Source organism: Thermobia domestica, chromosome 16 (genome assembly GCF_964235325.1).
Source record: "Thermobia domestica chromosome 16, izTheDome1.hap1.1, whole genome shotgun sequence".
NCBI classification, from domain to species: Eukaryota; Metazoa; Arthropoda; class Insecta; order Zygentoma; family Lepismatidae; genus Thermobia; species Thermobia domestica.
Genome location: NC_137469.1, coordinates 124,818,760 through 124,845,414, shown reverse-complemented (window position 1 = coordinate 124,845,414; position 26,655 = coordinate 124,818,760). Strand labels below are relative to the sequence as shown.

The following is a 26,655-nucleotide window of genomic DNA, read 5'->3' as shown; positions in this document are numbered from 1 at the left end:
GGGCGTATCCCATATAAACTATAAGACCCCGGTAGAAATAAATATAATAATCGTAATCAGCATGTCCGAAAACCCCTATATTCTGAGTTTTATCCAAATCGGTTCAAATTGTCATAGAAAGGGCGTATGCCACATAAACTAAAGGACCCTGGTAAAAATAAGTATGATATTCGTACTCAGCATGGTCGAAAACCCACATATGCTAAGTTTCATCCAAATCGGTTCAAAGAGCGTATCGAATCGCTATGTTAGGGGTTGAAAAAGTAATTATAAAAGAGAACGAGTACACCCCTAAAATGGAGGTTTTTGTGTGTTACGTACTCTGAGTGTAATTTCTGCTATGTTCAATTAGGGGTGGAGAAAATGAATACACCCCCTCTGCTATGTCCGCCATGTTTCGTAGTTTCTGTCATGTTGAAATAAGGGTTGGAAAATATGCTCATAAAAGAGAATGAATACACCCCTAAAATGGAGGTTTTTGTGTGTTACGTACTCTCCGTGTAATTTCTGAAATAAACCATGTTCTTTTATTAGCTGTGCTATGTCCGCCATGTTTCGTAGTCTCTGTCATGTTGAAATAGGGGTTGGAAAATATGCTCATAAAAGAGAATGAATACACCCTTGTGTGTTACGTACTCTTATGCTCTGTTGTGTGTTCATGTATCAGTGTAATTTCTGTTATCTTAAAATAAGGGTTGGAAAATATGCCATGTTCTTTTATTAGCTGTGCTATGTAATTTCTGCTATGTTAAAATAGGGGTTTGAACGAGTTCACCCTTGTTATGTTACGTACTCTTATGCTCTGCTGTGTGTTCATAGTCTCAGTGTAATTTCTGTTATCTTAAAATAAGGGTTGGAAAATATGCCATGTTCTTTTATTAGCTGTGCTATGTATAATCTGTTCTGCTGTGTGTTACGTAGTGTTATGTGTTATCTTCTCTTGTATGTGTTCGTAATCTTATGTGTTATCTCCTATGTTAAAATAGGGGTTGAAAACGAGTTCACCCTTGTTATGTTATGTACTCTTATGTGTTATCTGTTCTGCTGTGTGTTACGTAGTGTTATGTGTTATCTTCTCTTCGCTGTGTTCGTAGGGGTTGAAAAATATGATCATAAAAGGGAACGAGTTCACCCCCTAAAATGTGCTCATAAAAGGGAACGAGTACACCCCCTTAAAAGTGCTCATAAAAGGGAACAAATTCACCCCTAACATGGAGGTCGTAAAAGATCATGGGTGGACGGGGCGTGGGTCATAGCGTATCGTGAGACAGTGGAAAATTGAGTCCTTGCTCTCAGGAGACCATGGAAAAAAAGGCGATTTTTCAGCTACCGGGTGTCAGGTATCCCCCACCTACTCACGGGCCTCTCATCATAAAAAAATCGCGCTTTTTAACCATTTGCAACAATGGCCTGCAACGTTCTCTTAGGTAATTAAAATTTCAAGATAGAAGTTGTTACTCTACTTGAATATTAAGGGGACTGAACTTTAAACTTTTATGTAGAATGGATCAAACCATAATAGGGGTTACGTGTATGGTTATAGATTGGCTACGAGCAGGAAGATTAGGACTACCCTGAAGAGCGTGTTAAACTCTGCATATCCTAAACATCGAATTGGGATTTTTATCAAATCACTTTGATTACAGGAAAGGAAGAAAGGAGGGGTTTATAATGTATGCCAAAATCAAGTATCTCATCAGATCTCTTACCAGACATTTGAAACTTGAAATTTCAACTCCTTATTAGATATAAGTGAATGTGCCCAGTGTTTTCGCAAATTTTCCTTCTAAGGAGGATGAGAGAAGGGGCAAGTTGTACAGGGTGTCCAATATACAATGCAACCCGGAGTTTGGGAGAGTAGAACTTTTGAACCTGATATGATACACAAATAATGGTTATACCAAAATGAAGCCTTGTTCATGCACATATTCTTAAACTAGGAAGCAACGATTGAAGTGCACTAGGTACTACACAGTGTTGCCAGATGTAACCAAAGGTTTAAATATTTTTTTTTGCAAAACATGTAAATTGACACATAACTCATATCTATGGACGTTCTTTCATTAATTTTCAGTTTGTTTAGTTGTAGGGGGTTGAAAAATATGGAGCAGAAAAAAGAATTTTTCATTTCCACCGATAACGAATCGGTTGAGGCCTCTGTAAAGGGGAACTAGGAAAATCATAGTTTTCATGAATTGACATTCTGAATTGGCAATTGTGCTGATGTTTCAGTTCAAAAGATGTGTTCAGGATCTGTCTACATTATGCAATTTCTGAAAACAATGAAAAGAAACTTTGAAATTACCATGCAAAAACTTTTCCTTACATCCACCCGGCAACGCTGCTATTCGTTTTCCGTGGGGCTACTAAAAGCAACAGGTATACAAGAACAATCCTCGAAGTATGCAAGACCCGGAAACGAACTTCGCAGTACCATTGAGAACATTAACATTTCTACTCTTCGTATAGTTGCTGCCAACATGGTGTAACGTGTGAACCAGTGTTTGAATCAAAACTGGGAATACTTCCAGCATCTGTTGTAGAACTGATAACTCATTGCGAGGTAATAGCAGTGTTGCGAGGTGCATGTAAGTGACAGTTTTATCATGATACAGTAGGACGTCGATAATCGGAACGTCAAAAACCCGGAGCGTCAAAACTCCGAACGCGGTCCCTAGAACCTTTTTACATTTTGTCTTAATGCTAGCGATAAAGAAACAATAGTGTGTCCGTCGATGTTGTGTGAAGTCAGTGTTTATACCAAAGTTCATTCATATGTAATTGTTTGTCATATATATTTTTATTTTTATTTTCTCTTAGGTCTATAAGTTTTACGTGTGACTTACAAGATTAGAGTAATTTAGTGTACGATCAGGTTCTTCACAAACATTAAATGTAAGTAGCCTTACGTACGGTATTGTAATTACTGTAGGTACTGAATAACCACTGTATCGATAGAACAGAATACCGTACAGCATATGTAAGTCTCAATGGCATTTTCTTGGTCATTTTCGAAAATCAGAACAATTTGAAAATCTGAACTACGTGTGTTCCAAATCAGTTCGGATTTTCGACTTCCTACTGTAATTTCATAGTTTCTTTTTCGTTGTTTTCAGGAATTGCATAATGTAGGCAGACCCTTAATGCACCTTTCGATACACTGAAACATCAGCACAGTTGCCAATTCAAAGTGTAATTGATGAAAACTACGATTTTCCAAGTTCCACCTTACAGAGGCCTCATCCGATTAGTTATCGGTGGAAATGAAAAATTATTTTTCCTTGCCCTATAGATTCCAAGCTACTCCAACTAAACAAACTGAAAATTAATGACAGAACATCCATATGTATGAGTTACGAGTCAATTTACATGTTTTGCAAAAAAAAATATATATTTACACCTTCAGTTACATCTGGCAACATTGTGTAGTACAAACTGTACTTCAATCGTTTCTTCCTAGTTTAAAAATGCATGCATGAACAAGGCTTCACTTTGGTATAACCATTATTTGTCTACAGCTTCAGGTTCGAAAGTTCTACTATCCCAAACTACGGGTTGTATTATATATTGGACACCCTGTAAAAATTTATTCTCAATGTATAAAAGACATTGTTCATTTTACATTTTGTATTTGTCTCTCTCACTGTCATGTTGAAAGCAGTTGAACTGTTTCATATGAATTTTGGAAAGTAGTTAGCATTTAGAAAGAGATTTTTTGTTATAATTTCATTTCTATTCAAATATATATCTTAGGAATAAGAATGGGTGTTCCATTATACCTTTAAAATATTTTACATAGATCTATTCTTGTGCAAAGGAAAGTTATTTTAACAACATTTTCTTTATTGCTTCTGGTCAAAGGTACGCATGAGAGAGAAAAAGAGAGTCGCAATACTGTTTAGAAAGTATTATGCTGAAAAGTACTACATTTCATAGTGGTGATATATCTTATAATTTATAGTAACTTTCATATTGGGTTGTAAGAATTTCCAACATAAAATATTTTTTGAGGAAACTGATAAAGATATCAGAGAAGACATTATTTATATCTAATTGACTTTTTTGCTCTAGTGATAGTGAATTTAATTTTTTCCTCACAATATTGACTTTATTAGCTTCATAATTTTGTGAATTATCTATGTACTTCCTTTTCATTTTGAGTAGTTTACCAGTTTGTTTCTTATTATTCCTTTTCCTCTATATTTTGTTGATTCTATGGATTTCAATCTCGTTTCTAAACAAACACTGTTAGGTGGTTACTCTCCTCTCCCACTCGAATGTCATCAGAGCAAGTATACTACATACAAAATTACAAACAAATGACTGATTTAAAACATGTTACTCATTGGTGAATGAGTAAAAATATATTTACCAAGTAATGCTCTAGCCGTCGACCAGGAATGCATAAAACTAGCATCCATGGTTCGACCAGGAATGCATAAAACTAGCAGAGAAGAGAAAACAGGCAAAATTACTCTGGCTACAAAATCCGAATGAAAGGACTACACAAAATTTCGCAGATATCAGGAGGGAAACTTCCAAACTTTTAGAACAAAGAAACGCGATTTTCTGAAAGCTAAAGTTAAGGAACTTGAAGATAATACTAAAAATAAAAACATACGGGATATGTATAAGGGAATCTACGATTTTAAGAAAGGCTATCAACCTCGTGCTTATATATTAAAGAAATCTGACGGTCAGTTCTCACTGACACGGATAGCATCTTAAATAGATGGAAAGATTTCTTTAACGATTTGCTTAACACGCAACCAAAAACTAGTCTGCGAGGAGAAAATGAGATACACATCGCAGAACCGTATATTCCAGAACCCAACCGAATAGAAGTAGAAACCGCTATAGAGAAATTAAAGAAACATTAATCTCCGGGTGTAGATGAAATTCCGGCTGAGTTAATTTTAGCTGGAGGCGTAAAGTTGTTGAACACAATACACAAACTCATTCTCATTATCTGGAACAAGGAAGAATTGCCACAAGAGTGGAAAGAATCAATCCTTGTTCCAATTCACAAGAAAGGCGACCAATCCTTTCAAATATTCTATTAGCAAGACTGACCCCATACGCAGATGAAATTATTTGAGATTATCAGTGCGGATTTAGACGAAATCCATCAACTATCGACCAAATATTTACCATTCGCCAAATACTCGAAAAAAAGTGGGAATACAATACCCCGGTACATCAACTACGACTCGGTTAGGAGAGAAACATTATACAACGTTCTTACACAAAAACTAAATGAATCCCAAAGTAAAGTCCGGGTAGGAAAATTTTTGTCCACGAGCTTCCACGTCGAAAATGGCCTGAAACAAGGAGATGTGTTGTCGCCATTATTATTTAACTTCGTTCTGCAATACGCTATAAGGAAAATCAAAGATAGCAACCAGGGTCTAGAGTTGAACGGTATTCACCAGGTTATGACGTATGCTGATGATGTAAATTTAATAGCGGATGATAGGAGAATAATAGAAAGAAATGCAGAGATCTTATTAAATGCTTGCAGGGACATGGGTTTAGAAGTAAATGCAGAGAAAACTAAATACATGGAAGTGCGTCGGGACCGTAATACGGCAAATTGTGGATGCGTTAAAATATTAAATAATACTTTTGATAAAGTGGATAGTTTTAAATATCTACGATCAATATTAACAGAGGAAAATCATATTTACGAAGAAATTAAATGTCGACTACAAGCAGGGAATTCGTGTTACTATTCGGTTCAAAATCTCTTGTCGTCGCGAATTCTGTCGAGGAATTTGAAGCTTAAAATATATAAAACGATAATCATGCCTGTTGTTCTGTATGGCTGCGAAACATGGTCACTTACTCTGAGGGAAGAACATAGACTGAAAGTATTTGAGAACAAGATCCTGAGACGAATATTCGGACCTAAGAGGAACGGGAATGGCGGAAACTTCATGACGAGGAACTACATAATTTATATGGTTTACCCAACATTGTTAGGGTAGTCAAATCTAGGAGGCTTAGGTGGGCGGATCATGTAGCTAGAATTCAAGAAAGTAGAAACACTTTCAAAGTCTTAACTGGAAGACCAATCGGAAAACGACCATTAGGAAGACCTAAGCGCAGATGGGAGGACAGTATTAAGATGGATCTTGCAGATATTGGAATACAAAGTAGCAACTGGATGCAGTTAGCTAAGGATAGAAGTCAGTGGAGAGCTTTTGTGAACGCGGCATTGAACCTCCGGGTTCCATAGGCCATAGAGTTAGTTAGTTAGTTTAGTTAGTTAATGCTCTAGCATCGGGATCACCAAGTACTTTCTCGTTTATGAAAGTATGGCTTGTTGGCTGTGCAAATAGGCATTCATGGCGATTTGCTTGCTAGCAGTTTCCTCTTGGGGCATACATGTTTCTTGGAAGTACACCATTGTTTACGAAAACAAAAGCAGGTAGCAGTTATCCTTTATATATGACAAACTGAAAACGAGAAATGAGAAAAAAATACAACAAAATAAACTTCGTGTGGATGGGAGGTGGTGTCCCGAGCGGAAGAAGAAAAAAATAATCATAAAAAGGTTCATGACTAGGTTAAACAATGACTAAATCGCATTATTACTATTCTTTCCGTATATTGCTCATTTTCTGGTTAAATGTCATATCGGACTTCCGAAGAAAAAAAAAACTATTCAAAAAAATTATTGACCGTGTTAATACCGACCACTCCCAGCCACGGCCTCATTTTAAGTTTTGTTAGAAATAGGAGACGAAAATGGAAAAGAAAGAAAGAAAAAATAAGTAATGAGAGTAGGACAAAGATGTAGGAAAGAAGAGGAAAGGAATAAGATAAAGAGGTAACAAAGGAAGAGAAGGAAAGGAAAACAACTATTACTGGATGTCATTGCAAAATGTAGCAAAGGGAAGTGGATGGTTATTGAACTTAGTTTGTCTTCAAGTGCTATTGGGTAAGGATTTAGTACAAAGGTAATCAGATATAGACACATGTTCATACATACAGCTCAGACCTAGACCCAGATAACCACGACTGCTGGGTTATCCCAATCTAGCCCCGATCGGTGAAAAAGTTTAATTTAATAATTCATCCACTGTTTCCGATGTACTCAACTAATATCCATTCTTGGAAGTTCAGACTTTGAAATCGACCACACATATAAATTAACCACAAAAAATAATCAAAGTTATCAATGTAATATTCATATTTTATGCGTCGATATTAATTTCGATGTATCTGAAAGAAAACGTCGTATTCAGGCTCATCCTGCTATGTTAGCTTCTCTCCCAGAGCAGATTTAAACCAGTCGGTATTGGTCCTTCATGACCTTGGTCGTGAACTACCACATATCTTAAACTATTAAGCGTACATTACCAATATTAGCCCAGTAAAAAAAACATTCGTATCAATACTAAAACTTAAAGTTAGATTTATCACCCAATCACACACTCATTCACACAGGACAGTGTATAGATATTGAGGTTTATAGTCAAAGTAAACCATCTAACTACAATTTTCACATTTATTATTAAACTACTACTATAAAACTACAATTTAAACATTTATTACATTAATTTAAAAGAAAGAAAAGAAATTCAAAGCACAAATTGTAGTTATATGTCAGTAGCATATACATTAAAATGCATATATATATATTCGTCGTTTGGATTATACAATGGCATCGTTTTAGATGCAGATGAATATATATATATATATCTATTTTGTTTACATAGACGAAAATAAAAGAAAAAAATAATATGATCACATATATGACGTTTTAGATATCGTAAAACAAATTTGTAATTCACAATATGAATCACTAAAATATTTTCCTTACATTATTTATTTAACAGCGATAAACGAGGGAGAAAGAAAAAAAACTTTTGTGTGTAACTAAAACATGAGACCTTACCTCATAAGTTAGATCTTTAATAATATCTATACGTTCTGACGCATATATCAAACGAAGCGTTAGAATCACAACCATCAGGTACTATTCATAGCGTTCAACTATTTCGCTCTACTTTGTTTCATCTTTATATATATATAGTCATAAGAATAGCTCATCGAGCAGATGCTACACAACTTTTATAAGCACACTCACATTTTATAGTTTTCCCACCTTGGGATTCTAAAAGACGAAATTTTGTTTATATCACACTTAACACTAGAACGGCGGCTGGGTCATTTTTGACCCATTTCGAACTTTACACTTTAACAACTTTTCTATTTTCTTAGAAATCAGATCGAATCTTTGTGACTTTTACTCGTTCTCTTGAAGAAATATTTGTACTAAGTATCACTCTTATCCACACTTTTCCTTTTGAAATAACAAACAATTATACTAGAACGGCGGCGTGGGTCAATTTTGACCCAACTCTTATGTTAGTGATATTTTGTTGTATTGTATCAACACTGCTGGCTAGCGTCTTTATCTTGCGACCGTTGTTCTTTCTCATAATTTTCTCCCATTCCACTTCGTCTTCAAGACCAGCTTCTTAGCAATTTTGTCAGTTTAGTTGGAGTTAGCAATACTTTAGAAAGTCTGTAGGAGAATCTCATTATTTTCGGACTGATGTGCTATTTCAAACACTCATTATGAGCAAGAAACTGATGACACTGGATGAAATACTTACAAATTTCAATGATATAAGTGAGGCCGAGTCTGACGCTGAATGCGTTGATATTTCTTCAGATGAAGAGTACCTGCCGAATAACAACGAATATGATTCGGATGAAATATTGAAAGAGGAAGAGATAAGCACAGAAAACCATACTTCTGCAAATAAGCGTCGTAAAATAGGTATTATTATTATTATTATTATTATTATTATTATTATTATTATTATTATTATTATTATTATTATTATTATTATTATTATTATTATTATTATTAAATCGTAACAGTATACTCATAATAATTTCAATCATTTTAACAAAAAAATTGCAAACAATTTGCTTGCTATTGTGAAAATATATAGCTAGTGTTTTTTTTTTTGGGGGGGGGGTATCACTATGTTAAAATGTTTCACGAGAAGACGTTTATAGCACAAAGAAATAATAATAAATAAACCACAGCCATATTCGATCCACTATTGGATGAGGCCTCTCCCGGAGGGAGGACTTGGTCAACTGCTCCCACGATGACCAGACGGGTTGGGACAAGGTTCCTATATACCAGACGGGTTGGGAGAAGAAAGCCGAAGCTCTCACTGTGATCGCCACTATATGACCGCCCCGCTGGACTAGTGAGGAACGTGGCTGAGTACGGATTGAGGGATTCCGAGTTCGATTTCCGGCGCTGCCTAGAATTCTTAGACTACTAGCCTGTGGCGTAACCAGAAATTTCAAAGCTACCGAAACCAAAATGTTTAGAGGTGTAAATGGGAGACAACTTACTTTCTCGTATGCTTGGATAAATTATATTTCAACCAAAAAAGTAGAATCTCTAAAGGAGTTGTTCGAAAGAACAGGTAGTTTACCATCCTTTTTATGTCAGAGCTTTCATGATTAGAACCTAGCGTATCTTATTTAGAAAACAATCACTCTATACTGACTTTTTTTTGGTTTGAACTACTGCAAGTTTACGACTATTTTAGGTTATGTCGGGTTATGTGTTTCCACAAATTCTACATAGGGAGAGAAAAGTTATAGAAATGCATAGATTCGTATTACAACCACATTAGTAAAATATTTTTTGTGTAATACGTCACGTTTTTATTTGTGAACAATGTTTTTCTATGACCCTTCTCCTTGTAGAGGAGTGACTGAACTTTGTTATGTATAAGACGGCAAGTTTAGATGTGTGTAGATTAGTTTAGTTTAGTTCAGTTAGGCCACGCGCTTGAACAAACTATCTAATAATAATAATTATCTAGGAATTAGAATGATATATAACATTACTATATAATAAACTGACATTGTATATAATGCATTGAATAATATCATTCTAACAATATTATATTCATAAAAAATAGCACATTTCTTAAATTTGTATTATTGGCAAAAACACATTGATCAATATATATTAAGCTAGAGTTCAAAGAAGTTTTCGTTTTATTGAATAAGTCACGTTTTATTTAGTGGTTTAGAATTATTAGTGTGGTTTAGAATACACACGCAATAAATATTAGTGGTTTAGAATACAAATATTTAATAAAAATGGAATGGGTCATTTTTGACCCACTCCCGCCGTTCTAGAGAGTATCAAAAACACCGCCGTTCTAGTGTTAAGATATCTTTGCTCGGGTCAGTCCGATTACTAATTGGTTAATTTACCAAATCTAAGTCACTTTTTCTATGTCGGGACACATCCTTTCATTTTATTTAATTGATTATGTAGAAAATTGATATAGAGTATTCCAGTTCGGAGCGACATTTTCACAAGTATTAGGATGAAGATGGCTGGGATCCAGAAAAACACCACTAATTAGGATTCAGGATATGTAGGTGAAGGGGGGTGTAAGGGTACACTTTCCAAGTAACCTGTTATCGTCGAACAGATATTAAACAGGTTGATGAGTTTAGGTTACGTTTAAGACCGGCCGTTATTCCGCCATACATGTTAGTAACACTATTACATTTGGAATTACTAGTTAAATACGCGGCGGTATTCTTAACCTCTACCTCTCTACATTCACAGAAAAATTACTTTAAAAAAACACGGCAACCAATTAGCGTTCGGGGTAAAGGCGGCGCCCTTACATATATCCTTTCAATCAATTTAACATTTGGTATTTCAGTTTAATATTCTATTCATATTTAACATATATTTACATTTCGACACATACATATATATATATTCAATAAACGCGCACACATATAACTCAATAACCCCAACAAAATATTCAAAGTAGCAACATTGCACAGAGAAAGAAAATTCCCCCTTTTTTATACCGCGTGATTATAAACTTTAGATTTTACACATGTATTTCAAGAGTAGGTCATAAAATAAATAAAAAAAGAAATATTGTGGCAGGCACGTAACACAGAATATTCATAAATACATGAACATATATAAACAAAAAAAATTACTTTGGGTCTAGGATTACAACAATATTTACGGAAATCAAATAAATGGAAAGTGACCACTGGATCAGAAGAGAATCCCAGACGGACAATGGTGAAGGAATGAAAGTGGAAATTACGGTGTATTGAATCGTTACTCACTTCGGCAATGGGTCAAATATAATGTAAACCCAGTCCCTAAATATTTCATCAAACAAATCGTGTCCCGAGACGTCTCAGCTGGTCATTTAACAACGAGACGAGTCTGTGCCCTCAATGGGATTTTCGGAAAGACAAAGGCTTTAGGGAAATCCCACCACTCACCGTATCCGGTCAACGCCATTGAAGACCCCGGAATCACCGGAAGGTTAGTGTAGCCTCTAATTTAGAATTTCAGAAAAAAAATCATCCGACCTCTCAGAAAACTAAGAAAGTCCAGAATAGTAATTTGCCAAAATAAAAAAAAATAAATAAACTGAATTTTGGATCGGTGATTTCAGTGACCAAACATCACGATGGCTACCCTGCGCAGACATGCCAAGGTCTGGTACGTCGTTAATTTCCATCATCTAATTAAACTAAGAAAAGAAACGAAAATACTTAAGAGAACTAGGGGTCGACGTCCAGGTACGCAATAAACCTAAATTTTTCTTAGTAGCGGTTAATTTAATTTGGTTTGCCCCGTCTGTCCTATTCACTCTACAAACACTGTATGGTAGTGTAATGTGAGAAAGAAAAAAGTCTCAGAGTCATAGGATCTTCTCTTTCAAGACCGACCGAAAACATGATTCAGAACAGCCCGAAACACCAACTATTTGGTATCATGATCGATTACCTATTACATTTAGTTAGCCATTATATAATGCTATCCCTACCCTGCTGTCAGACGAGATTGATATAAGTAAATACTACTGTTGTAGCATACTCAACTACGAAGTAATAATATATTCTGACATATAACTCGCCTACCTTGTCGAGTGATGTCTTGGCGTGGGGGTCAGAACTCGAAACGAATCTTACCACGCTTTTACGTTTCATCTATATATCAACATATGGCTAAAATACACTGGGCCCATACACTATACGGGTGTCCTATCATCTATTCTCTTTTACTACACTACATTTATATTTCACTTATATTATCATTTTGTTCATATATTTATTCATTTCTGACAGCGCAGTATTTTTAGACACCCTGTTTCTTCTATCTATGCCCGGACTATACATTCATTTCATCATATACTTTGAAAATCTATCAATCGCGTCCCGACCAACACGCAAGAAACATTACTCGAACCCAAGACATCTTTGCCACACAAACCATCCTATATCTTACTTCGCAGCTGTTTTAAAACAAATCTCTATATAGATATATTCACAAAAAATAAAATATCCGCAATAATATTGCTGAATGTGGTGAAATTCTGACAGCAACAATGAAAATTATTCTGCAACCACAAGCAAAAAATTAGAATTCAATAACGTAATTTCAGAACGGAAATAGCATCACATTGGCTGACTTCTGTTAAGAATCTATGCATAGTTTATTTACTTAAATATTTTCATTGCTGGACTACGCAGAATGTCGCAGTTTTCAGAATATTAGAATGTCAAATCACATTATCCAACTATCTGTTCATATGGGCCGGAAATTATGTTTACTCGGTTTTAATTCGAAAATAAGGGTCAATTTTATAGAACCTAAATCACTAACTGGGTTCAATGGTAAAATATGCACGACTGATAGTACTGAATTCCGACACAAGGGCGCTAGTAACTATTTGATCGAACTGTAAACCACGGAATGCGACCTTGTACACTGAATTATTGTACTATATTACTCTCACTTTCAGATATGGATTATAATGAGTTCATTAACTGACGGAATACGAAAATCAAATAGTAAATACCACACTGTCCATATTTAATTATCTCACGCTCCCAATCACTCACTACTACAACTACTACTACAAGAAAATATTTACTAAATTACAAATACACACATACTACTTAAGCTACAATACATATTATGCTAATACATACTAATCATCATTACAATTTTTTTAAAATCGGCTCTTGTTAATTTAGAGGAAGGAAATGGACAGGGAAAAATGAACCAATTGGTCCTGACTAACTCATGATGTTCTGAAAGATAATCGTCAAAACGTGTCCCAAAGGGACATACCAAAGCTCTTAATTTAGAGGCTTCCCTCCCTAAAAGGGAAAGGAAACCTAGAAAATTAAATATTTAGCCCATCCCGACTGGAAGCTATACCCCAATTCGGGATTAAAACAGGAGCCCTTAAAGTTGACTTAAGCGATCATTCTAAATGTTAAAGAGACTATGCTAAACTTAAAATACCGCCATGTCCCTTTTTACAATGAAGATTTAGTAAATGTTTGCTCCTGTACTTCCGGGTTAGTGTAGTTTTGACTTTGAAATATAAATTACCTGGTTTACCCGGCTTTTCTGCTGAAAATCCTCTCAATCTTCTGGGCTGATTAGATACGGCTCTATATTCTTCCTGTGCTTGAAGTAGAATGAAGATGATGGCGCCTTAATATGTAGCGTGGGTAACTGCACCAATTAAAGTAAAGCTTTTTTGGCGGTGGAGTATTTAAAACGAATAAAAATTGGTAAAATCTGGATTGAACCGGATCTTTAGAGGAACATTGGTACCAAAAAGAGGGGTGACGAGAGTCTGAAATATTGTGCCAAATTTAGATTGGTTAATTATTCTAAAACTTCCATCCAATGGTGGGCCTATATTTCCGAATAGCACTGACACCGTGAGATTAGTAATCGTCCATTTAAAATATGCATATATGAGATTTATAATTAGTTAATATATAAATAAAGATATGAATCCCCCCAAAATATGATTCCTGATGAATTTTTTACCGTCTCCATGTTAATTTGGAATAAAATAACGAACAATTAAATAACTTATATGGACCGGAAGGAATTTTTGCTAAACAGAAAGTACAGTTGGTGCAAAAAAATTTTGACACCCTCCCATCAAAAATATCATTACATTAAATTGTAATGTTACATTACAAAACTTCAAGTAGTGTAATTACTCATTTCTGCACTTAAATTAACCTTTCACAAAATTACTCAGCTTTTGTCAATGACGCAGTCGTAACCAGTTTATTTTCCTTGAACTGATTCTATTGTTTTTGTGAGTTTTATTCAGGAAAAAAGATTTGAAAGTATTTCTTCAGAAAAAAATAATTAAAGTACTTTGTTTTTTGTGTAAAGAAACTGTGGATGCCTTAACTTATATATAATGTATTAGCTGAAATATCCTTTTTCTCACGAAATAAAATTGTTTGCGGAACATATTTGAAAGAGTATTTTCGACCCCTCGCTCCTTATTATGTGCTTTTAATCGATGTGAAATGATAAAACCTCACGTTTATCTAAGTGTTATCTATGATTAAACATATTTTATAAACAGTTCAATTGTTTCTCCAGGTTGCCCGATGCATAACACTTGCTCAATTTACCGCTGGGACATCTAAATTTGTTGAGACTAGTGGAGTCGCAGTATACTACATAGGGTTTATATATTCATATGTGCTTCCGCGCCCAATTCTTGACTTGGAGGTCACCCGAGCTTGCAAGTTCGGTTGATCTCTGCAGAGTGCATCTTATCATCTGTATACTATTGATATGATCTTATCGTTAGACCGAAATGAAGTTATGGGCTAAATTCCATTTGCCTCGCTATGATTACTTTTATGTCTGTGAACGAAACAGTACCTAATCTAAATTAATTTAACCCAACCTTGTAATTCCTTGAAAATCTTGGGACAGAGCGCATAGCATTCAAACCCCGCAGGATGTTTTATTAAATGTTAGGTTTTGGTTTTTCAGCGTTTTATAACTCTAACATAGGGCACTTCTCCTCTACCAGAGTCATTTCAGGTTGAACCAGAGGGAAGCATTATAACTACCGAAACAAGACGGTCGCGTCTTTTGTAAGAACATTAGATTTTTTTTAAATAATAACAAAAGAAATGATGTGCATCACAATCTCAAGAAGGGAGTAAATGTCTCTTTGCCTTTCCCAAACAACGCCGCAGTTTTTGACTCATGTTTATTAGAAGTATTGCCTTTCATTCGATGTAAGAAATTGTGCCATGGAGCCCAATATCTAAACTGTAATGTGCCATTACAGTTAAGGTAATGAAATTTTTGTGTTGAGGAACCCAATACTTTCCGAGCACAGTGCGTACTGTAAATTTCTAATACGTAATTTTCGATCCATGTAGTAAATTCAGTTGTTCCTTATTCAATTCAAAATTAATGTGGGAGCTTCGGAATAATCTAATAGAAATTATAATTCTGGGAATAATGTCCTTACTTATACATTATTTTATTGTAAACCGTGTATATGGGCATATCAAATGGAAGAGTATTGAAATTATACACTTTAGTGCTATACGAAAACATAGGCCCGCAATTGGACAGAAATTCTTGAAAATATCCACCAATCTAATATTTGGCAGAATAATTTAGACCTCCTTCGTCCCTCTGAGATTCCCATCTCCTCCCAAAATCCGGTTTCATCCAGTTTTTACTATTTTCCATTTGCTTTATACTTTCCGGTGCCAAATCTCTTTGTTCTGATTGGAACTATTTTCGACGCTCTAGTATTAAGACGCGTCTATTGTCATTCTCTATCTGGAAAAGCATTAAGCAACACCACGTTAGTTTACTGAAAGAATATTTTGGTTTTCTTCAGTAGTAAGCACCAGAAAACAGGTAACAATATATAAATTAGTTAAATATACTCGTTGGAAGCAGAAAGGCGTGTTGAACAGTAAAAGTCTGCTGTGAAAACAGTAAACAAACAGTGAGATATGGACCTCAACCCAAGCGACACTATGTTCGTAAACGTTAATAGTGAAGGACAGGATTTATCGTAGTTTATGATCTTTTCAAAAACAGTTTGAAGATTAGTGTTTCCCTTGATAATTCCAGTTTTCTTCAAAATGTTCCAGTTAGGTTACGATAGGCCTGTACTAATATAACTTTGTCTGTATATGTAGTAAATGGGATTTTTTAAATACTTTTTTGTGGCGGTAGGTGTAAATTTTTTCGTGGTTGAATTTATTACTATAACGTCAATGTAAGTTAAAACAAGGACTCTATCTTGTTCCTGAGTTGATCACAGCTTCCAACACATTATGGGCTAAATAAAGAATAAAAAAGGGGTTATTTTCCCTTCAGGAAAAGGACCCTTACCATTAGTAGTTTCAATATGCCCTCTCTGGGCCATTGAAAGTAATACTGTAATTCGAAAACTATGATTTAATTAATAGGAGGGCCATTGAGCTCTGATTATTCCATTTCCTTTTCATAGTGCATAGAGCCGGTTTAGGGTGGTGAGGTTCAATAATTTGTTTGATTTTCGTATAGTTGAACTGTGATATGATATGTATTAATATTTACTTTCTTAGTTTATGTGGGATGTAGCATGTATGTGTGTGTAATTTAGTACTTTGACCGTAGAAGTGATGTGTGAGTGAAAGTATGATTTATTTCTTTACGGACTTCAAAAAGCAAATTCATAGTAATCCTGTACCGTAATTACTTAGTAGATTGCTTATATTTAACAGACAAAGTACAAAGTTTATTTAATAGTGCAAAGTTATTTTTCTTACTATATGCCATCTCGTGTCGGGTTGAGAACTATTCGCCGCTAGGTTTTTGTTACTCCGAGACTTAACGAGTTGGTCAACATGAAAATTGAACTTCTTTTGCAATTATTGATGCGTAAATATTAGTTCTGGGCCATATAAATAGGTATTTAGACGAAGTACATTATAAATGGACATTCCTGAAAAGCATAATCATTTATATAGTCTAGTAATCGAATTATTAATAATACTAAACTTTGCTTTTTCCCTTAACCCGAAATTTGTCTATATGGCTTTATCTTGCTTTCAGGCTGCAGTTTCAAATTATCTCTCTTCGTTCTTTTCTGTGAACGATCGAATTGTTGACACTTTCCGAAAATATGATTGCATGTAGTTAAGAGGATACTTAATGATAATGAATTATCTTTGCATACAAATAATTCGAAGACGCAAAGGGAAATATACTTTTGAAAGAATCTAATATCAGTTCATACGAGTTCACGCGTACGGATTAGTGTACTACAGTAATTTGTTGATTTTAATATATAAGGACTGTTTTGTACAGTCTTGGGCGTAATTGTATTATATAGGGTGTCTGAAAATATATCGACGTTATAGAAATATATATATATATATATATATATATATATATATATATATATATATATATATATATATTGTAGTGAGTATGAGTAAATAATAGGATACCTATGCATATATGTGCCCAGTTTTAAATTTTACTACGAGATATTGATTGTATTTATATAATGATAAATATTTATTCTGATAAATTAATTAACAGAAGAAATCCATCTACGCAACTGTTTATATCTTTCCCGTTTTGAAGTAGTTCGGATAGCTTTTATTTTTCTCTCATTGGGTTGAATTTGACCGTTCTTAATTTTAAAACCTAGATACTTCATTTCTTGCGCACGAAAAACTGATTTTTCGAGATTGAAGAGAGCCGAATACTGCTGTGACGGGTGCAATACATTTTCTAAATTCTGCATTAAATGGTTAGAAAAAGGTGAGAGTAAAGGTCATGGGAGTAGGTTGCTAGTGGTTTAATTCATACATCCTTAAACATTTAACGCAGCACACTTTGTAAATTAATTCTTAAGAATCATTTGTACTGCTGTGAACTGATATTGAGAATGGTCTAGATTCAATGATGGAACCGAAAAGGCTGTAAATTTGGGATCAATTTCGTTTAACTTTAACTCAAAGAAACTTTGGTATAAGTCTAAACAGACCAACAGCTTAACATTAGGTAACTTCTCTATTGTATCCGAAAGTGACAAAAGTGCATCACATATAAGATCAAATTAAAGGTTTAACCGGCGTAAATCAAGGAGTAATCTCGTATCCTGTGAGTTCGGGAGTATCAACACATTGTTGCGAACATGTGAGTTCGTTTTCTCAAATACGCAGTGCTGCAAAAGCTTGAGAACCTATTCCCGACCTTTGATCGTAGACGGTGCGGAATTGAAAATTCCGGTGTTTGAAATGGTTCACGAAATTTGACATTTAGACTTGCATCAAATGCAATAATAGCTGTAAAATCATCAGGATAACATTTAAAGACATTTGCATATCGATTTAGCAAAGCACGCAACAGTTCTTGTTTGTGCAGTGGTAGCATAATATCAATGTTGACATTTGATGGGTCAACTAAATGTGCGATTTTGTCCCACCGTTCGCGTGCTGTTTTCCGGTATGCGTGTGTTCAATATCCTGATTGTATTCAACTGAACACGTTGCCATTTCGTGCATCAAACACTTGTGCCAAACAATGGGCGTGTATTTAAGAAAATGATTTGTCCTTGGTAACGCATTCACCACAATTAGAAGAAAACTAAGTGGTTTTTGGAACAGTACACAGTACAACATATTTGTGGAAGTTCTTTCAACGGGAGATTGCATTGCCAATTCTCCTGCATTAACATTCAGCGGAAAAGTCAAAGAAATCAACATGGAGGTTCGAGGATGGATTACAACTGTATGTTCCATGCTCAACAATAAATCATTGCTGCATGTGATGTGAAATGAAAGTAAGTTACTCATTTTGGTTTCGATGGCAACCAAACTGTGTTGGAATGGGGACCGAATATGTTGTAATTGTATTACGCGCATAGTCTATGCTTGCAAACGGTTGTCTTAGAAAAGTATTTGATAGAATAACTGGAAAATCCCTTACTCGTATTAAACGAAACAAAACCGGAAAAATTTGTTGTTAAGCTTGATTGGGAGTAAACAAGACAGAGAAATCTGGAGGAGAGTATTGGAAATTCCGAAGAGACTAGCACGTAACGCAAATGGATTCGTGACTGTCAGTAAATCGCAACAGCTGAGAATGCTGGATTCAGGTCCAGTATCTAGCAAGAACGTTGTTTGCTTTCCTGCTAAATCACCCTGAATGAACATTAATTTGCCTTTATAAAGGAGTGGTAAAACAAAAGCCTATCCGTGTTCAAAAGCGCGTACCACAGGAGAGTAAGTGGTGTTTTGGTTTTCACTCGATACACAGCCATGCGAAAGGAGAGGAATATTCGCTGGAAGCTGAACGAGAGGATGCGGTAGAACGTTGGGGAGGGGGAATGAGCGCTGTGTGGACGAAAAGTTGGCTACGCACTTGCCTTAGGAACAGTTTCGATGATCGGAGTGGTTTGTAAACTTTGGTTGGATCCATGTTACCCCTTCACGAGTGTATAGGTTCTGTGAAGGTGAAGAAACCTGTAAAAGTAAAGCCGGTACTGACAGTATATTAAAAGTGGCTACATCGGGAAAGTGGAAAAAATATGGAAATGATGTGCAGAAAGGCGCCTGTGCTGCCGCTGATTGGGTAGAAAATTGGTCATTTCTCTCACATTTTCATCTCTTCTTCTGTGCATCCTTCTCTCTTTGGATGCGTTTGGAAATGTCGCCTCTTGCTTTAGCGGAAATTGCATTGTTTTTCCAACGGCAAGTATTAAAATGAACATTAGCTCGCTAAGGGGAAGGCAGGTGTTCACATGAAGTTCGTGAGGCATACGGTGAAACAGGATGACTCCTGCGCTGGGTGGAGGAATGTTCCTTAACCCCCCCAAAAAGCTGCCCCCATTGGCGACGTAATTTATACGCTTATGTGACTGAAGATGCTTGTGAAATTGCAACTGTAAATATTGAATCTGAGCAACTCTGTCTTCTAATGCTTCATTAGTGTCCTGAGTAGAGAGAGAAGTGAGAGAGGAGTTATTAAACTCCCCGCTTTTCTGTCACGCGGGAGACCGGGATTCGATTCCTGAGCTGGGGAGCTATATAACATACGTTGTGTCCCTTCACTTGCTCAATTGGTCTGTTGTAAATGTATTTCAATGTCGTACAACGTATAATATATCTACCAGCTACTAAAGAGAGCCTTAATTACTAATTTAGTAAATTTTACTAATAAACTCGTAAACTCATAAAGTACGCATCAGAAGATGCAGGTTTTCTGAATAAAATGTGAAGTATGAAATCTTGTAGTTGTATTAGAAAAATGAATGATGATGGGTTGACGAGATGACATTACGGAGATCCGGGTATTTAGTTGTCAGAATAAATGACTGAAATTAATTACCGTTCAACTTATTAACCTGATGGGTCTCGGTATAGATCTGAAGCATTATTAGCTGAAGGCTAATGGCTGAGACTTAAACATGCCAAGAAATAAACATGCCAACGCAGGACTATGTGTGGTTAATAGAGGTTTAGTTTACTTTCTCCTCAAAAGAGAAAATTTAGAGAATGTTAAGAAGTGTTTTTGCTTACTCACGTGGATTTACTTTGCTGAAGTCCACAGGCACAGTATCTGGATAGGCACTTTCAGCAGTTACTGTATTAACGATGCATTTTTGCTCTTGAAGAAGCTTGGTGTCGACTACCGAAGTCGTTGGATCGAACCCGCCGGAAATTATCCCTCTTTTTCGATGGGGCGCTGTCGGGCAAACTCGACGTTCCGGTCGCTGCTCGGCTCTAGAGACTTAAGTCTTGGGTTCGTTCCCGCTGGTGGCCGTGTCTTTAGTCTCTCCTCTTAGGATCTGGTTTCGGAACCAGTAGTTTTCCCTGGATGTCGTCTTGAACCGGACGTCATCTGAAAATTGGAGCCTGGCCAACTTAGCTTCATGGAGTTTTGGGTTGTGATTCCTTGGGGCTACGCTGCGCGGTGTGACGCGAGCGGCTTGGAAAAGAGTAAGCGACATACACTCAGCATGAATTGACAAGAATGGACAACTTTACGTTCTAACTGCTAGTTTCCGTGTTTGCTAGGCTGAGTTTCAATTATAACCAAAAGAAAGCATGATTTGGTAGGACTTCCGTGTATCTGTTCTTGAATTTAGACTTGTTGTCTTCCTTGAATAACACGTCTATTCCGAAATAACAATAGTACTTTTTCTTCCTTGAAGGAATACCACTCAATAATAAAATTGTTTTTCATAAAGCGTATAATTCAGCCACTCTGACTATGTGTTTGCTATATTAGTAAGGATTTTCGAATTATTTATTAATCTTATAATATCTAAATTCCTCTCTGAGATGTTTGTTGCTCTTAAACGTAAAAGGTTTGCTTTCAAATGGTTTATTCTAAGATAAATGTATAATTTCAAGTTCTTAAGTAACATCAATTGACATCACGGGAATAGAATGTAATGGAGAAAGTCCATATATTTTTGACTACTCCATCGTTATGTTTTCTTTAACGCTGGTACAAAGTTCCAAATGCTTCATTATGTATTTCGTATCTTACTATTGCTTTCCATAATATATTTCCACTTATCATTTCATACAGAAGTTTATTATTACCTATTATTTCCTTTATTGTAGATTGCCCTGAAGGTAGATATGGAGCTGATTGTTCGCAAGAATGTCATAATTGTGCCGCCAATTCATCTTGTGATAGATTTAATGGATTTTGCGTTGAAGGCTGTTCAGATGGATATTATCCACCACTTTGTCGTGAAAGTAGGTAAACCCCTTTCCTTATTAAAAGTTCTATAATGTCAATGTATGTGTGAATATTTATAAATACATCTGCAGTGTATAGGAAAACACAACGTTTCAACTTAAGTGCACTATGAAGACTGTTATGAACGATATGCCTTGAATGCAGACCACTTCCTAACAATTTTGATGTTAAAATTGATTGCTCACTGTTTCAATCTTATAAACTACTGTTTCGCGTAAGAATTTCAATCTCCAAGTAAAATGTAATTTTATGCTTCCTATTGAAATACTGGAAGACACTTTCAAATATAGTTTATAGGTACTAGTGCAGAAAAATATTACATGTACATTCATATGGAGTATGATGTTTTACCAGGTATTTTTCGTAGTATCAATTGTATCTAACAGTCTTTTCAATTTGCTACACTTCGCTTTTTTTAAACAAATTGTTACTAAATTCTTTAGTAATAATTTGCATTATTGTTTCAATTAGGTGCAAAAGAGCCAACTTTAGTTTAAAGTAAGAGTTGATAATGTTTGGGATCTTGCATTAAGCTGTAGGTCAAGATGTTGAAGATGGACACTAATGACTAAAATAATAAGAAATTATTCATTAATGTTACGATTTCTTCTATTAACTTCGTAAAATAAGACATTAACGTAAAATAATAAATATATAGAACATATACCAAATTCAAGTTACGTAAACAAAACTTTTCTTATATTAATTTCTTAAGAGATTGCTTCATTCAATAAAATAAGTATCAATTTAAAGTACTATCTAAGAACATTTATTACTCTATGAATAAATTTGAAGGGGCATAGTAATTTGAAATTACAGATAACATCAATCATTTAACGCCAAATAAGCTCTTTGCAATGATGTTACAGTTTCTCGTATTTGATTTTGAGAAATTTTGATTAGTAAAAATATTTTTGTTTTTCAAATATGATTGTTCAATTATAGTAATGAACAAAATGAAATTAGTGACCAAATTCTTAGTATGACCCTGATTATTTCTTAAAATTTCGAACATTATGATGTTACATGAATTGTTTCGTTAAATTATGTCAAAACATTCGAAGCTTGAAATATGTAAAATGATTCATATGCTTGTTCTACTGTATTTTTGCGAAACATGGTAGATAATTTAAGGGAATGATGTAGACTGAAGGTATTTAAAAATGTTTTTCTCAAGCGAATATTCAGTGAGGGATGGGGATGGGAAGCTTCCTAAAAAGAAACTGCATAATTTATGCATTTTCTCTAATAATGATGGGGTCACTAAGTCAAAGAGGCTAATGAGAGCAGGTTATGTTTACAGAATGAAAAGAATTTGGAAACACTTTCAGAATCTAACTTGAAATACAATCGCAAAAATATCATAAGGAAAGACTAGGTGCAGATAGGACGAGAATATTATAATGAATCTCGCACATATAGCAATACAAAATAGGAACTGGGTCAGGTTGACTAACAACAAAAGTAAATGAGGAGCTATTATGAATGCAGTATTCAGCCCAATGGGTTTCATCGTCTACAAAATAGCAAATCAGTTTAGAGTAAATTATTTATACTGTTCTGTTTATATTTTCAGCGTATCCTGTTGTATCATCTCCTCCAACATTAACAGAAAAAAAATACACATCACTGACTTTTAGATTCAACATTCTCAATTACAATGGAAAAGGTTCTCCACTATTTTATGAAATTCAATATAAGGTAAGCTAAATTTTCATAGTACACGAGTTTAGTAACAAGTTCCCTTGTGGAACTATCTTTCGAAATATATAATTTACTTATTTTTACTCAAGATTCTAAATCAAGTGAGTGACTCTTATGACTTCTCTTTAATGAAGTCCTCTTTTCAAATACTTTCAATATTGTTCTAGTAATGGCCAGAAATTTTATTTACCGTTTCAAGAACAATTACTTTTGATATTTGTGTTTGAATCACAGTCAATTGTTTCTAAATTGTACGTAATACTCGTAATATATATATATATATATATATATATATTGTTTTAATTTTATTTTTACGTTTATCTAAACCAAAGATAAATTGTATTCTATAGTTTAAAATGAATAGTAAAACGGAAATGTAGCCAAGTAATTTAGCTTTCGTAAGGAAATTGAATCTTTCATTTCTACGTCCCACGGCTATGTCGTTTAAACTAAAGAAGAAGTCGAAAATAAGAATGAATGAAATTGTACAATGAAGGAAGTTGAAATGGAAGAATTGTAAGAAAAACCCATTAACGCTAGGACGATTCACTACAAAAGGCAATTGACGCGAGATGGTATCGAATCAGAGCCAGAAATAAACGGTCTACCACAGAGCCATTGGAGCCCCAATTTCACTGTTGTAGTAAAATTTATTTTGTATAAGTGCTAAAGTTTCTAAGTAAAAATAACGAACAATGCAGGTAAGTAGTACAAGTGGAGAAAAACTTATAGAACATGTGATATCGATGGCCGCCATCTGGAAATCAGCCATTTTAATTCACTTTCATTTTCTTAAGAGAAACCTATGCAATGTGATATCTTATTCTGATCTGATATTTTCTTTGAAGTCAAATGATGTGTTTGGGTTGCCTTACCATTTACCATAACGAAAGTATGGCTATTTTTTTTACAACGTCTGTCACATACCACATATTTCTATAGCTTAAAGGATGTATTCGGTGGGTTGTCCATTCGGTGGAATTGCAAGTCATTCTTTCTCCGTATTCATCTAAAACCTTGGTTAAAGTGCTTTCAGGTATGCTGCACACGCGTTTAATAAGTGTTCCATTAGGTGGTCAATAAACCGAATATTCAACGAATATACAATGAATTTAAAATGTTCCCAAAGTTAAAATCAAGTGAGTGGGTCAGGGGAACGTGATGACCACTTGATACTACTACGTCTACCGATCCATGAGTTGGAAAACTTACATCTGAATATTCAGGAACACAAATTGCCACAATGTGAACTGGAACCATCGTGTTGGTAGTGTCTTCCACCTCTACCTCCAGACAGTGAGTATCCAACCTTCAGATAGTAAAGATTGCAAAATATCTTCCTCAACGTTAGACTATTATCGATTCCTGTAAAAGTACCATTGATAAATAGAAGACCCACGCCACAGCACGAATCATCTTTCAGGGAACGAATGCAGATACTTCTCACCAATGGGGATTGGTGTCGATTAACATTCTCTTTCTTACTTCACCAAAAATGTAAGCGTTGCCTCATGTGTGAATAAAACGTCATATGCAAAACAGGATTTTGACGTATTGTCTGTGTTGTCTAATCTCTGAATTCCAAACGCCAATTGCAATCAACCTCTAAAAGATGCTGAAACACGTGAGACTTATAGGGATGACACTTATGTAAAGACAGAATATGCAAGGTGGATGTGGAGCTAACACCACTTTCCTTTGACAAATGATGAGTGCTCCCATTCGGACCATTGGTAAATGCTCCAGCACTTTTATTGACGTTGTTTTGTCAATCGCCGTGCATGGAACATCTGATTTTTATTTGTTGGCCACATACACTGTTTCCCTGAATTTCTTTATCCACTTGCTTAGTGCTGTATGAGTAATGTATGCCCTATCTGCGTGACGGTTGTTAAAATCATATTTTTAATGCGATCATCTAAACGACTTTCCCCTCTGCAGTATTGAGCATGAAAGGCTTAAAAGTTTTCCCAGAACTTAGCAGTCAACTAGCTTGCTATTCGAGACCTGCTGAAATTCCTCAACGCTCTTCCACGATCTTCCCTTGACATGTATACGATGGTTTTTACAATGTTGTAGTGATGTATTTGAATCATTATTTTCTCCGCTAAAGGATGCTGGTGTTTTTGTATTGAACTGAAGCAGAGATGGAATAGGAAAAGCAATCTAGCATTTAAGTTGAATTTTGGGGATTTTCCCTAATAACTAATGATTTCATTATTTGTTAACTTTCGATATACGCGACAGCATAAAGAAATCGCCAGTGACCAATATTAGAGTACCAATCAAGTTCAGGTGGATCAAGGTATGCACACAAATTATATAAGATGTAACAAATATAAAAGAATATTTCTGACTGAATAAAGTCCTCTCAGTAACAGTATCAATCACATTCGTTTTTAAACATTACTGATATCGAAAACACATACTTTCATGTCAACAAGAGGCAAGATTTCTCATAAACTCCGAACTCACATAAAGGAACTGTCAGGACCTACGTGAACCTTCGAAAACACGAGAACAACGACCTTAGTAAATGCGAGCGTGGTTGAGTGCATACAAAACATGGAGTGAGAAAGCAATGCAAAAAAGCCTTTTTATGTACAACGTACATTACCTACTACGATTAGTATTATTACAACTGAGACATTTAGGTACACCACTTCAAAGAAAGTTTAGTGGACAGCGTGGAAGATGTAACATTCGTGTTCTACCATTATCTCGCGTAATTAAACTGTGTTGTACCACGAAAGGTAAATATATATAAGTAGTTAAAGTCATACCCATACTTCACAATATAAAACACAAAAGTAATTAGTAATAATAAGACACACAAATAACAGTTTCTTTGAAACCCTTTTTGTTAACTTTGTAAAATTTAGAAAAGTTTGTCATCAGAACAGACAGTTGCAATGAAGTAATTGAAGTATATACAACTATGTTTGGTGCAACTATGCGTTACCTTCCGATACCATTTACAAATGTGCATGGTGCCTTTACATGTACAGACAAGAAAACTCTTATCCACAGTTTAAACGTAGTGTTCATGTAAACAACACATACTGTAAAAGAATTAACTTCAGCAATTTGGAAACCGATCTAGTATGGATGCCATATCCTTTCAGCGTTCTCTTCATTATCATTATGCGATAGTTCGTATACTATAACTTTAGCATAACTGGCTGAATCACACGATTTTTTTAAAACAAAGAAACTGGAACAGATAAGAAAATATGTGGCAATGTTACTTTACATCACATGAAAGAGTTTGGTTTATGTGGCGTAATATTTTGTTTTCAATATTGAAACCGAAAGTAATA

General features: G+C 35.1%; 1 protein-coding gene across 1 annotated transcript in view; it reads left to right on the top strand.

The window, feature by feature from the left end:
* LOC145673393 (uncharacterized) overlaps nt 1-26,655 on the top strand; it is a 475,904-nt gene that overhangs the window by 371,058 nt on the left and 78,191 nt on the right. The window contains exons 15-16 of the mRNA XM_081743051.1: nt 21,490-21,627; nt 23,208-23,332. Of these exons, the coding sequence (XP_081599177.1) occupies nt 21,490-21,627; nt 23,208-23,332 (263 nt within the window). The remainder of the gene's footprint in view (nt 1-21,489; nt 21,628-23,207; nt 23,333-26,655) is intronic.